This window comes from Orcinus orca, chromosome 11 (assembly GCF_937001465.1).
Source record: "Orcinus orca chromosome 11, mOrcOrc1.1, whole genome shotgun sequence".
Taxonomy (NCBI): domain Eukaryota; kingdom Metazoa; phylum Chordata; class Mammalia; order Artiodactyla; family Delphinidae; genus Orcinus; species Orcinus orca.
Window position 1 is genome coordinate 56,533,346 of NC_064569.1, and position 13,167 is coordinate 56,546,512.

Genomic DNA, 13,167 nt, shown 5'->3' on the forward strand with positions numbered 1-13,167 from the left:
TTTTCCATTTCTCTCCCTCTTCTACGGGCTCCTGTAATCATTAGATTCCATTGGGACCTTCATCCCACTGATTCTTGTACCTTTTTACTGTTCCTCAACATCCCTGTCTCTCTTCCCCTTAGATGAATTCACTTCTTCTCCGGTTAAATTCTATGGTCAGTCATGATTGCTTGTTTACATATACCCCTGACTGCTTTGCCCCTCTCTTGCTTTGTCATACTTGCATGGCAAAAACTACAACCCTGGTTATATCTGCCTGTTCCACTCTTGACCTGTGCTACTAAGCCTGGCTAGAGAAAAATACACAACTTCACTGCCTGGTCTCACTTCAGATTCATGGCCAGGAACCTCAAGAATGAGCCCTTAATTCTGCCAGCCATAATCAAGCTGGCATGCCTACTCCATTCATTCTTTTGTTCTCTTGTGCAACTGTTTTACACTTGCCTCTTCAAACCTCTAATACCTTTTTCCCCCTGTGCTTAGTGTCAGATGGTGACCTTGCTTTTTATTTCTACTTTACTAAGAACGAAGGAAGCAATCAGAAGAGTGTCAGTGTAGTCCTGCCACGAAATCAGTCACCTACAACCATCTGCACCTACCTTACTCTTGTCTTCCACCCTGTTGCCATAGCTGATTCATGCTTTCTACCTAAAACCTTTGAAAACTCAAAGATATGGATCTAACAATTTTTTGCACTTTGTTGCATCATTTCCATCAGCATACAAATACGCTGTTACTTCTTCCATGTTAACAGATGCCTTCTCTTGATCCACCTTATTCTATAAGTTATTGCCCCCCCACACCCCAATTTCTTTATTCTCCTTTGGAACAAAACTCCTCAGGAGAGCCATTTTTGTATCTCCTATTCAGTGCTACATTATTTCTCACTTTTTTTTTTTTTTTTGGCTGTACTTCACAGCTTGTGGGATCTTAGTTCCCCACCAAGGATCGAACCTGAGGGCCCCGGCAGTGAGAGCACCAAGTCCTGACCACTGGACTGCCAGGGAATTCCCTGTTTCTCACTACCTTTAACTGCTTCCACCCTGGTTTGAATCACCATATTCTCTTGCTTGGATTAGTCCATTAGCCAATAAGGTGTCCCTGATTCTCCCTTTGCCGCTTATAATCTTTTGTTTATATGACAGCCAGGACAGTCCTTTTTGAATAAGTTCATTCTCTGCTCAATACACAGTTAGGTTTTGCAGTTTTATTATGATTAAAAACCCAAAATCTTGATAGGCCTACTAATCTGTACGGGCATGATCTGTGTCTCTCCTCTACCTACACCTTAACAGCTTCTCCCTTTGTTCACCCTATTCCAGTTTCACTGGCCTTCTTGCTGTACGTCAGACATGTCAGTCATAACTCTGCATTAGTTGCTCTAGCAGTTCCCTCTGACTACAGTAGTTTTCTACCAGATAACAGATATGGTTATCTCCCTCATATCCTTCAAATCTTTGTTCAAACGTGACCTTCTAAATGTGCCCTAACCTGACTGCCCTATTTAATTATGCAACTAATCTTCCCTCCCTACCCCACCACTAACATGGAATATTATTTATGTATTACGTAAATTGTTTTTGTGTGCCTCCCTCCCAATCCACCATCTTCAACCAGAAAGTAAGTTTCACGTTATCAGTGATCTTTGTTATGTTTGCTGATGTATAAGCATGCTAGTGCCAGGCATATAATAATAGACACTCAGTAAATGTTTGCTGAATTTGAGCTTTGGTTTTTAATAATTGCTGATATTTTTCCTCTGGCCATATAAATGGGAAAGTAATTGTACTTTAATTCATTGTATTAATGAATTTAAAGCATTCTGAGTTGAAGTAATAATTCATATACAGATATGTGTGTGTATGTATGTATTTTTAACCTTGTTTCAGTTTCCTGCTGTATAAGTCATAGTAAAACCAAGAAAAGATATTAGTAATTTAAAGATGCTCATTTTACATTTGAAGTCGTTGTTTTTCCTGATTTGCTGAAATAAAATTAGAAATCTCTTTTCCTACTTTGGACTTCAGAATGGTTTTTTTCTCCCTCATTCAGAAATCTCTACCCCAAATTTGCATCACCCTGGGCATCTTCACCTTGTCGACCTCAAGACATAGGTAGGAGAATCTATTTTTGTTCAGACCTTTAAAAAATATACTTGTAACTGAGAATCAGTTAATAAGGCTTTTTTCATTTTATTATCCAGACTTCCATGTTCCATCTGAGTACTTAACGAACATTCACATTAGGGATAAGGTGAGTGTAGTTTATTATTCTACTCAGCATGAACTTACCTATTTTCAGGTGCTGTTTTGCAGTTCAGACAGCATAATATTTTTGAAATATTTAACAGTGGTCTCAGGGGTATGCTTTTGTATGTCCATTCAGTTATATGTAATAGTTTAATTTCTATTTTTGTTTATAATCCTGTGTTTTGATGAGGTCTGGGTTATATTTTAAAAATATTTTAAAAACAATGTTAGGACCAGTAAAATCTTTCTTATAGTTATTAGTAACAGGGTACAATCATAACCACAGTTGATGGGAATAAAGTAACTTGGAAAATTTGATGAATTTCCTTCTGATATTCTCATTTTATGTTTACAGATAAAATGTTTTTAATGAAAAAATATATATTTTAAAACTGTAATCTTTGACTTTTTTATGTAATCTTTTTCTATGTTTTCATTACCTGAATTTCTAGTTTTAAAATAATATTAACAGATTAGAACTTTAATCTTTTTTTTTTTTTTTTTCTTCTTCCTGAGAAAGAAAATAACACCTTTGCTTTAGGGTAAAGCACTGAGAGTTCAATTTTGTTAGAATGGTATCTAGATTTTGGTTATGTGAAAGGATAGATACAGTTTGTTAAAAATGATATATTTGTGTTATACTTACGTGCATAAATATGTGTAATATAAATATATATAAATGAGAGCGTTCTGCGTCTGTGCCATGCAGTTGTGTAGCCAAACGGTTGTTGATGTTGTGGACAGGCAACTAAAGAGATACACGTATTTCTCGACATGTCTTTTAATACTTGAGTAGATGGAAGACAAGAAGTACGAGATAGAGCTAGTTTTTTCTGTCTGTGGACTGTATGATTTGCTGCCACCTCCACTATAGCACTCATTTTTTGCTCCAATTATCTGAGGGTTCCAGAACCTTTTCTTATGCCAGCTTAAGAAATAATAATTTAGGAGAATTTGTCACATTCAAGACTGCTGCCTGAATGGGGATAATATGAATGGAGAGAAAAGTAACATTCAGAGAGTGTGTAACAACAGTTAAACATTTAGTTACAGGACTAGGTAAAGAGAAGAATGTTTTCATTTCAGTGAGCTTTTAATAAAGATTTGTCTTACTGTGAGAATTTGAGACTATTGAACTTGTGTTTGATAGTTTGGTAGGCAGTTATGTTTCTACTTTATGGAGCGACATGTAAAGCAGTCATCTTTTCATCATCCATTTAAACAAAGAACTATCCCTTTATGATTTTTGTACTTAACTGTGATTTGCTAAAAATACATGATCGATTTGTGAATCACTGTCAGATGTAGATTCAGTTACTATTTCTTTTAAGTCTTCTGTGAGGCACTCTACAGAAGGTGCATTCACATTGTCACTTAATTTCATTTACATTTTTAGTAATCCTTATAGGTATCATTGACTACATTTTATAACTGAAAGTTCAGAGACATTAAATAACTTGGATATGGTCATATTAGTCAGGAATGAAACTAAGACTTGAATGTAAGTCCTGCATTTCTGAGCAGCACAGTGTTCCACTATTGCCACGTTGAGTATTAATAAACACCTCGAGTAAAACAGTGTTAGGTCTTGCTTAGAAGTTTTTATTTAGCATTTTTCCCCTATTAGTACCTAAAATAAATGTATCAGAAATAATTATTAAATGACTTTAGTCATTTAAATGATAAAACTTCCCTTTAGAATTATATAACTATACCTCTGTAATCATGTAATAACAGTTGTCTGCTACAAAGAGGGGTTTCTGTTTTATCTTTCCATTTTTACTTTAGTGCAATCAATTATATGTTAGGATTTTCAAGTTCATTTTACATTTCAGAATAATTTTATTTCTTTTCCAGCTGGCTGCAATAAAACTTGGTCGATACGGAGAAGACCTTCTCTTCTATCTCTATTACATGAATGGAGGAGACGTATTACAACTTTTAGCTGCAGTAGAGCTGTATGTTCAAAGTATTTTTAAAAACTTTTGTATTATAGTAGATATTGTTTATTCTAAAAACTTCTTTTTTAAAATGATGGTGGCTGTAGTTTTTGTCTTTGTTTTTAAAGTGGAACTATTTCTTCAAGAAATCTAAGTTTTTTATATTTAGTAAAAATTAATTTAGATTGAAACCTTATATTACCATGTCTTCATAATCACTGTATACATAAAAACAATTTCAAATTTAAATAACTGTAAATGTATAAGAGGACAGAATCAATTTGATTCATGGGTATGATGAATCTAATTTTTATAAATATGAAGTATGAGGTGTGGTTCATACCTGTGGTTCATCTTACTCCTTGTGGAACCACATATGTTAATGACAGTGAATTTCATCATTTAAGAAATATTTATTAAACATTGTATGGGCAAGGCACTGTGCATATTTCTTGTGTATTTTGAAATATTGATAAAGTCCACATTCATTATCAGAAGCCTATTGGCCAACTTAAATAAATTAAGTCTTAAGAAATTGGTCCATTGAATACATTGTTTTTCTGAGCATTTTTGTTTTTACCTAATGCTCTGAGAATAAAAACTTTGTGTCATTTTTTATATGTCCAGGTGGTAACATTTTGTTACCAATAGACTATTCTATTAATCATGTTTACTGTAGAGTGAATTGTTACTAAAAACTTAGGATGTAATGATTGGGAGACCTTTTTATAGATTTAATAAGTATTTTATAATATTCCTAATAGCATTTCTATAAATGGCCTTGGATCAGATACTTTAAAATGTAAAATTCACTGTGTTGATAATAAATTGTTTTTTTATTTCTCAACTGAGAATGTTTTTTTCCATGTTTTCCCTCATTTTTTGTAAGATAGCAATTGTTACCTGTTCGTTTTAATTTATTCATAAGTAAATAAATTCATCAGTCATTCATTCATTCATCACTGGCAGTTCTGTCTCATATCTTATTTATGACTAAAAATATAAATATATAAAATATATGTCTAAAATAAAATATATGTCTAAAATAACCCCTCGTTGTATTGATAGGGAGGTATTTGTTTGCATGGAGGTTTTTCAGCATAGTTACAAATTTTATGTGAATTTATGTAGTTAATTCAAATAGGCTTTGTATTTAGTTTCTTACAAAATAATACAAATAGTTGGGGGTTTTGTTTGTTTTAATAGGTATCTTAATTTCTATTGAATATTAAGAAGAACGAGAAAGGAGTGAAGTTTCTGGAACACAGTGATCTTTGGTCTGCCAAAGTTTTTATCACATTGCTCATAGAGCTTTTAAGATCTCGTTTTGTTTGCATAAAAAAATTCTTCAGTTAAATAAAGATGTGTGTGTTAATTAAAGAGTGTGGTTTTTGGGCAAATTAAGAAAGTCTTTTCCTATGTTTATTTTACTAGGTTGTATTTAATAACAATAAAAATCAGGGAAAAGAAGCATCAATATTTATGTATTTTATGTGTGACTATTTTCTGAAAAAATGTTTTACAAAATGTAGAAAATGTTTGATGTGAGCCACAGGAAAAAATTAATTGTCTTTTTCTCTTAAAAATTGAAGTTTTAACCGTGATTGGAGATACCACAAAGAAGAACGAGTATGGATTACCAGGGCACCAGGCATGGAGCCAACAATGAAAACCAATACATATGAGAGGGGAACATATTACTTCTTTGACTGTCTTAACTGGAGGAAAGTAGCTAAGGTATATTTTTTTCCATGTGCAAATGTGTAACTATAAATCTAGATTTTAAAAAGAAGTGTCCTCTTTTATCTGTTTATATGTACCAGTACATCCATTTCAATAATGTGCCAGATATTTGCTGAGTCTTTTAAAAGGTCTCCACCTCCTTGGCTTGATTTAAACTCTAGGAGAGTATCTGGAAACAGCTCATTTTACCTGTAGTTTAGGAAAATGATTGAATTTGGTAAGAAATTTTGTAATTTTTCACAAGCCTTGGTAACACTTGAAATATTTTTGTGTCTACTCAGTTGTAAAATAAAGATACCCTCTTGCAATCCCGGTCATGTATTCTTACATTATTATTACTTTAAGCAAATAATGAGATTTGTCCTAAAACCAGTATAAATATATTTTTATATATTTTTTATGTAATATATATATTTTTTCATATAAAACCAGTATATAGGCTTTTTAAACACTTGCACTCTTCGCAGGAAATGTGCTTGAGTTTTTATTTGCAAGTGATATAAAGAAAGAAAATCACAAGCACTAATCATGATTGTTCCTTTGACTAGTATGCTGAATATCTGGGGAAAGAGGCCAGTGGAAAAAGTTGTTTTGGTTTGCAAATTTTCCTTACAAAAACACCTTTCTAACTGTCCCATGTGAACAGTTTGCATCAGTGTCATAGCATATTACACATTTGTGTTTAGTTCCTTATGTATGTACTTAGTCTACCTAGAAGAAAATATAGCTCACATAGATTTCATAACTCCAGGATTTCTCTGAATGCCTTTTCCATTGATAGGTCTTAGGATTAAAAACTAAAGAGTTAGTTTTGTTGGTTTTATTAAGTTTAAACAGAAAAAAAATATTTCTTGACAGTTCATTGGGTAATTTTTTAGTTGTTGGCTTGGGGTTTTTGTTTTTTTTTAATCAGCTTTACTAAACTGATAAAAGAGTAAAACATTTAAAAAGATAGTGTAAAATGCTTACCAGATAATTATTACAAAATTTTACATCACAAGAAGACTTCATATAAAACATGAAATAGAAGGGATGAGCCCAACAAAAACACCCAAAAGAAGACACATACAAAAGGTTAAATCTTTTTTTATTACTACCTTTGCATGTTTCTCTAATGGTAAATGTTATTGCTTCTCAGACCAAGTCTGTATACCACCCTACACTGTATTTGAGTTATTTTAACAATTCTAATTAATATGCATGTCTTGACTTTAAAAGGTAGATCCATGAAATAAGTAATAAGTAATTAATTACAAATAGTATACAGGACATTGTGTATGTTACCTGTTCTTTAAGAAGTGTAGTGAAGTAGAAAACCTTAGTTTTTTGTATCAGGATTTGAAATTAACTCCTGTTTCTGCTATTCATATTTTGACCTTGTATAAGTTTCCTTTCCATGTCTGCTTCCTTATCTTTTAAGTCAAAATGATTTTTGCCTCCTGATTTATCATGTAGCTTAATTGATATTACACAGGCACACATATACACTGAGTACAGTGCTTGGCATATATTGGGTATTTGATATAGGAGAGTAGTTGTGGTAGTTTGTTGCTGTTGTTTTTATCATCATTATTATTACAGCTTGTTACTGTTCTTCCAAGATGGAAAAATTCTGATTATTGTTAGGTTAGGTCAGTGGTTCTCAAACCTTAGCTTGCATCAGAATTACCTGGAGGCCATGTTAAAACACAACCTGCTGGGTCATACCTGCATTGTTTCTGGTTCAGCAAGTCTGTGGATGGGACTTGAGGATTTGCATTGGCTAGCAACTTCCCAAGTGATGCCAGTGATCATTGTTGGTCTTTGGCTTCATAGTTTGAGAACCTGGTTCTTCAGGAGAGAAAGAGTATCTTTGGAAGGGAAAAATTCTAATAGTAAATGACTGAAATTTTCTCTATTCAGTTGAAGCTTTTTGCTCAATATCATCATAAATTATTCCAAACATATGTACAAAAAGAAATAGGTATTTGCAATAATAGATAGATGTGTAATTTTAGTTGAATTTTAGTTTGGTATCTGTGAAGAAATCAACTTAAGTGAAAAAAATCAATTTCCCAGAACTAAGTTCTCCCCATAAAATTAATATTCAGAAACAACTTGAACATTAATAAGGCACCTAATTTCCCACAAAAGCAATTCCTCAGTCAGGTAAATGTCATGTTAAAGAAAATTATTTGTGTGTGTGTGTGTGTGTGCATAAAGTAATAATTTTACCTAATTTTATCTGATCTCTCCTATGTACAGTTGAGCTTTTGTCTTAACTTTTACCTTTAAAATTTTTAGCTGTGAAGTTGGAAAATAAAATTTGAGAAATATTATTATTAAACTATTTTTGAAAAATCTTAAGGTAATTTACTGGCCACTTGTGCTGATACTCTTCAACAAAATTATCTTCATAGTGATGAAAGCAAACATTTCATAGTGATGAAAGCAAGCAGAAATATTGGTTTCTATCAAGTATTAATATGCAGCTCACTTCTTTTGATTATATTTAAAGAATTCATGGACTTAAAACTTTTAAGTTGTGTTATATTCACAGAATAAACTTTTCACAAAGGCTTCTGAGTTTTTGTTTGTTTTGTTTTTTAAGGATGTTTTCAGTGTTTTTCCAGAAATTGGATTAGGAATTAAGAAATTTAGTTCCATAGTATATTTATTAACAGACTTCATCAAACTACAGAAAATCCATTGACGTGCCATGTCCCAAGTCAAAGTCCCCATCTGTAAAGTGGTTGTGGTTTATTATTCACAGGTAAAGAACATGCATTTAATAGCTTCAACTCATAAGAAGCCTTCAGTATGAATTAGTATTATAAGTAATAACTTGATGTTATCATGGTATCATTGAAAAGTATTGAACTGATCTAGACCATAATCAGGTCTTTAATCTCACTTCTATGAGGTTCTTTCTTTCACTTTTGCAAATAACTTAATATTTTCAGAGAATTGAAGAAGTGTAATTTTAAGTAAGGGATTAGATTATTTAAATCAGAAGTATTCCTTATCCCCTAAAAATTCTGTGAGTTCTAGGATTCAGCCCATTATTTATATAAAGAATTTCCTGTATGTACATAAAAATTTTGACACTGTATTTGCTTATTCTCTTTTAGATAATCTTGATTTGTCAGCAGACTATGTGGTCTATCCTATATGTAATTTAGCTAGAATAATTCACTGTCCCATTAATTTAAAAATTTGTTATATATAGTCTCAATGAGTAAGATTTTTAAAATAATTTTATCCACAGAGAATTTTTAGGTGATGGAAGCCCCCCCCCCCATTATCAGTAGCTTTCTCAAACTAAAGACTTAAAAGTTTCAGAACTCTTTCAGTCTGACTTCACCTTGTGGGTCCAACACTGAATAGGATTTTTAATGCTTAGGATTCTTTATCATATCATAACCTGCTATAAATGTGATTTTTTTATACCTAGAACTCTTTCTAGCCTTTAAACGATTAAACTGTAATCTAAAAATCTTTTCTCCATTAAAGCAAATAGAACTTCTAATACCTGATCTTGGAATATTTAAAAAATTTAAGTGTTCTGTTCCTAAAACAAATGAAGAAAACTTGGGTTCATTGATTCATCAGCCATTAATTACACATCCTCTGGGAGCCTGGAAGCTCAGTAGTATTCTCAGTAGTAGGTAGTGATAAACAAAACAGACACACTTCTTGCCCCTACAGATTTTACAAAGGTGTGTGTGTGTGGTATGTGTTGTGTGTGTACATATAACATAAACATGTAAAAAAGATACTATCAGTTAATCAGAGTTAGGGAACAAAGAGATTGTAAGCTTTATGTCTTTTAAGAAGACATAGAAGAGAAAAAAATGATTTAAAAAAATGGGAGACAAAATTTGATTCTGAATCTGATATATAAGGTCTGAGATTTTCTTAATTATAATATTAAAATATTTATGCTCCCTAGGTTTAAACTGATCTTTTTTTTTTTTTTTAATATGTAGCGGGGGGAAATGTGTGCATTGATGAAGTTACTCTAGTTTAAATTCTGATTATACAGTGTAGTTTACCAGTGCACAATGATGAGGATAAAACAATTGAAGAAAATTTTAATTTATATAAATATAACTTAGTGGTGTATATGATTTGTCAGTTACAAATAGACTTTTTACCCAATAACTACACATACTTTAGAACCAAAATTAGCCAATTTTAATAAAAGAATGCTACAGCAAGAAGATACTTCCTCCACTAATATAGATATTTATCTTCAGCCAGGCAATAAAATTCTTTCAAAGCCTGGACAGAGTAGGTAGAGAGGGCGAGGTGCCTGCACAATGCATTAAGAAGGCTGTGGTGATTGTGATGGTGATTCTGGTGTTTGCTAGTTTTTACTGATAAGCAAAGAAGCTCTGTGCCTTAGTTAACTCTGAAGTGAACTTTTTAGAAGTCATCACAGTGACTTTATCTTCTTTATCAACATTTGTCAGTGGACTGAATTTTTTCAACATTATTTATGGATAGGGGTGTAATTAAGTAGTTTTGGTTTTGGATCTTGGGCTAAAAATATTAAAAATAATGTGTTATACTAGAAAAATCATGTGCTTTGGTGTACTACAGATCTGGATCCTAATCCTAGATCTGCCATTTATTGTATGACTTGGGCAAGTTACTTGTGAGCCTCATTTTCCTCCAGTGCAAATATGAAGATAACGATATCTACTTTACAGACTTACAAAGATGAGAATAAACTTAGCTTTGTCTCTAGTTTTGACATATATTAGGCTTCTGATAAATTATACCTGCTATTTCTGTAATTGTTATTGTAATATCCTTAAATTCTAAATACTTGGTTTTATATCTCAAAATTTAATCATGACCTAGGTTTTCATTTTAATTTAATAATGAAATTTTCACTTAATTTAATAATGGAAACATCTGCTGTGGGATTAATTTGAAATAAGACAGATAAGGTGAAATATGTTAAGCCATGGTACTAACATTACTTGTTGGCTTTCTTTAGTACATAATACATATTATGGTTCATAGTGTTTTAAATGGGATTAACTGAGATAGTTTGTGCTACTTGAATTCAGGTTGTAGAATTAATAATTTTCGAACCTCTAGGTTTTGGATTTAAAAAGGTATGTTTTTGGTTTGCTTTTTTTTAATGTACAAAGTCATATTCTGTACCTCTTGATCTTGGAGTATCATGAAGAATTTGCTTCACCATTCTTAAATTTTAAAATTCATGTAGTGTTTTGAAAGTTTAATTAAAATGAGCTACATAGTTCATCTTCAGATGTGCCTACAGCAAAACCACTGTCTAGTTTGGGGTGGCAGTTACATCTTTTCAGGGTTTTTGGGTTTGTGAAATGGGAAGTCTGGAGATGTGTGAGTTTTAAGTTCATTGTTTTCCCGAGATAGCAAGTTTAGAGTAACTTTATTTGCTTTTTTTAAAAAAAACATGTGATAAGACAAATTGGAAAAGCCTTTATTTCTAAACTTTTTTCATGGAAAAAAAAGTAAAGTTTTAAGTTTTATACTTCATTGAAGGTAGCTTTACTTTAAATATCCTATAATTTTCAATGCTTTTTATTAGTGATATAGTAATTGCTCCCTTCAAACTTTTATTTTTGAGCAAAAAAAATGCATAGAATTTGTGTCATAAAGTAAATGTTCATGACTAGTCTCTGGCTTTTATGCAGAAAGTCTACATTTTTGTACTTATCAGATAGAAACTACAGCATATTATTTTTCTTCAAGCTATATTTTACTTAGCGGGAAAAAGTTAATATCTCTGTTCGTTCTCATACCTGTAGTTATTTTATTTGTTCATATAGTAAATATATTTTGACAAAAATGTGAGATCAAACGAAAGGAAATCATCTAAATTTTTAAATTTGGTTTTATAGGAGTTCCATCTGGAATATGACAAATTAGAAGAACGGCCTCACCTGCCATCCACCTTCAACTACAACCCTGCTCAGCAAGCCTTCTAAAAAAAGACTTCCCTTTTCTTGGGGTATGGCTGTCTCAGCACAATACTCAACATAACTGCAGAACTGATGTGGCTCAGGCACCCTGGTTTTAATTCCTTGAGGATCTGGCAATTGGCTTACTCAAAGGGTCACCATTTGAGGTCCTGCCTTACTAATTATGTGCTGCCCAACAACTAAATTTGTAATTTGTTTTTCTCTAGTTCGAGCAGGGTCTGAATTTTTTCATTTATTTTCTTTTTTGCCAGCAGACAGACTTGGGTCTGTAAAGACAAGCAAGTACACTGAAAGAAGTTTACCATTTAGTTTCTAAAATGTAAAAAAGAAAACCCACAAAAGACTCAACAGAATTAGACCACAAAATTTGCATTGTTCATTGTAGCACTATTGGTAATAAAATAACAAATGTTTGTGCATTTTTATGTGAAGATCCTTCTCGTATTTCATTTGGAAAGATGAGCAAGGTCTGCTTCCTTCATTTTACTTCCCCTTCTGTTTTTGAAAGGCAGTTTCGCCAAGCTTAACGCAAGAATATATGACTGTTTAGAAGAAAGATATTGCCACAATCTCTGGATGGTTTCCAGGGTTGTGTTATTACTGAGCTTCATCTTTCCAGAATGAGCAAAACACTGTCCAGTCTTTGTTACGATTTTGTAATAAATGTGTACATTTTTTTTAAATTTTTGGACATCACATGAATAAAGGTATGTATGTACGAATGTGTATATATTATATATATGACATCTATTTTGGAAAATGTTTGCCCTGCTGTACCTCATTTTTAGGAGGTGTGCATGGATGCAATATATGAAAATGGGACATTCTGGAACTGCTGGTCAGGGGACTTTGTCGCCCTGTGCACTAAAGGGCCAGATTTTCAGCAGCCAAGGACATCCATACCCAAGTGAATGTGATGGGACTTAAAGAAGTGAACTGAGACAATTCACTCTGGCTGTTTGAACAGCAGCGTTTCATAGGAAGAGAAAAAAAGATCAATCTTGTATTTTCTGACCACATAAAGGCTTCTTCTCTTTGTAATAAAGTAGAAAAGCTCTCCTCACTGCAGTGTTGACTTTGATTTGAAATTGTGAAATTATTTCTTCAACAGGAAAAACAGGAAAAACAACCTAAAGTTTTACAACTGAACGGTGTGACTAAACAATTTAAAACATAGTCTTTTTTTTCCAGCTTTTGACAGCTTATTTAACGGAACCATATACCGTTTCACTTGTAGGTTAAAAATGTAGACATTCTTAGTATTAATCAAGTTCA

General features: G+C 32.4%; 1 protein-coding gene across 6 annotated transcripts in view; it reads left to right on the plus strand.

The window, feature by feature from the left end:
* CNOT2 (CCR4-NOT transcription complex subunit 2) overlaps nucleotides 1-12,955 on the plus strand; it is a 111,210-nt gene extending 98,255 nt beyond the window's left edge. For all 6 annotated transcript variants that reach the window (XM_033409605.2, XM_004281885.3, XM_033409604.2 and 3 more), the window contains 5 exons: nucleotides 2,053-2,114; nucleotides 2,204-2,253; nucleotides 4,107-4,207; nucleotides 5,782-5,926; nucleotides 11,812-12,955. In XM_033409605.2, the coding sequence (XP_033265496.1) occupies nucleotides 2,053-2,114; nucleotides 2,204-2,253; nucleotides 4,107-4,207; nucleotides 5,782-5,926; nucleotides 11,812-11,898 (445 nt within the window). In that variant the 3' untranslated portion in view covers nucleotides 11,899-12,955. The remainder of the gene's footprint in view (nucleotides 1-2,052; nucleotides 2,115-2,203; nucleotides 2,254-4,106; nucleotides 4,208-5,781; nucleotides 5,927-11,811) is intronic.
* Nucleotides 12,956-13,167: the final 212 nt, after the last annotated feature.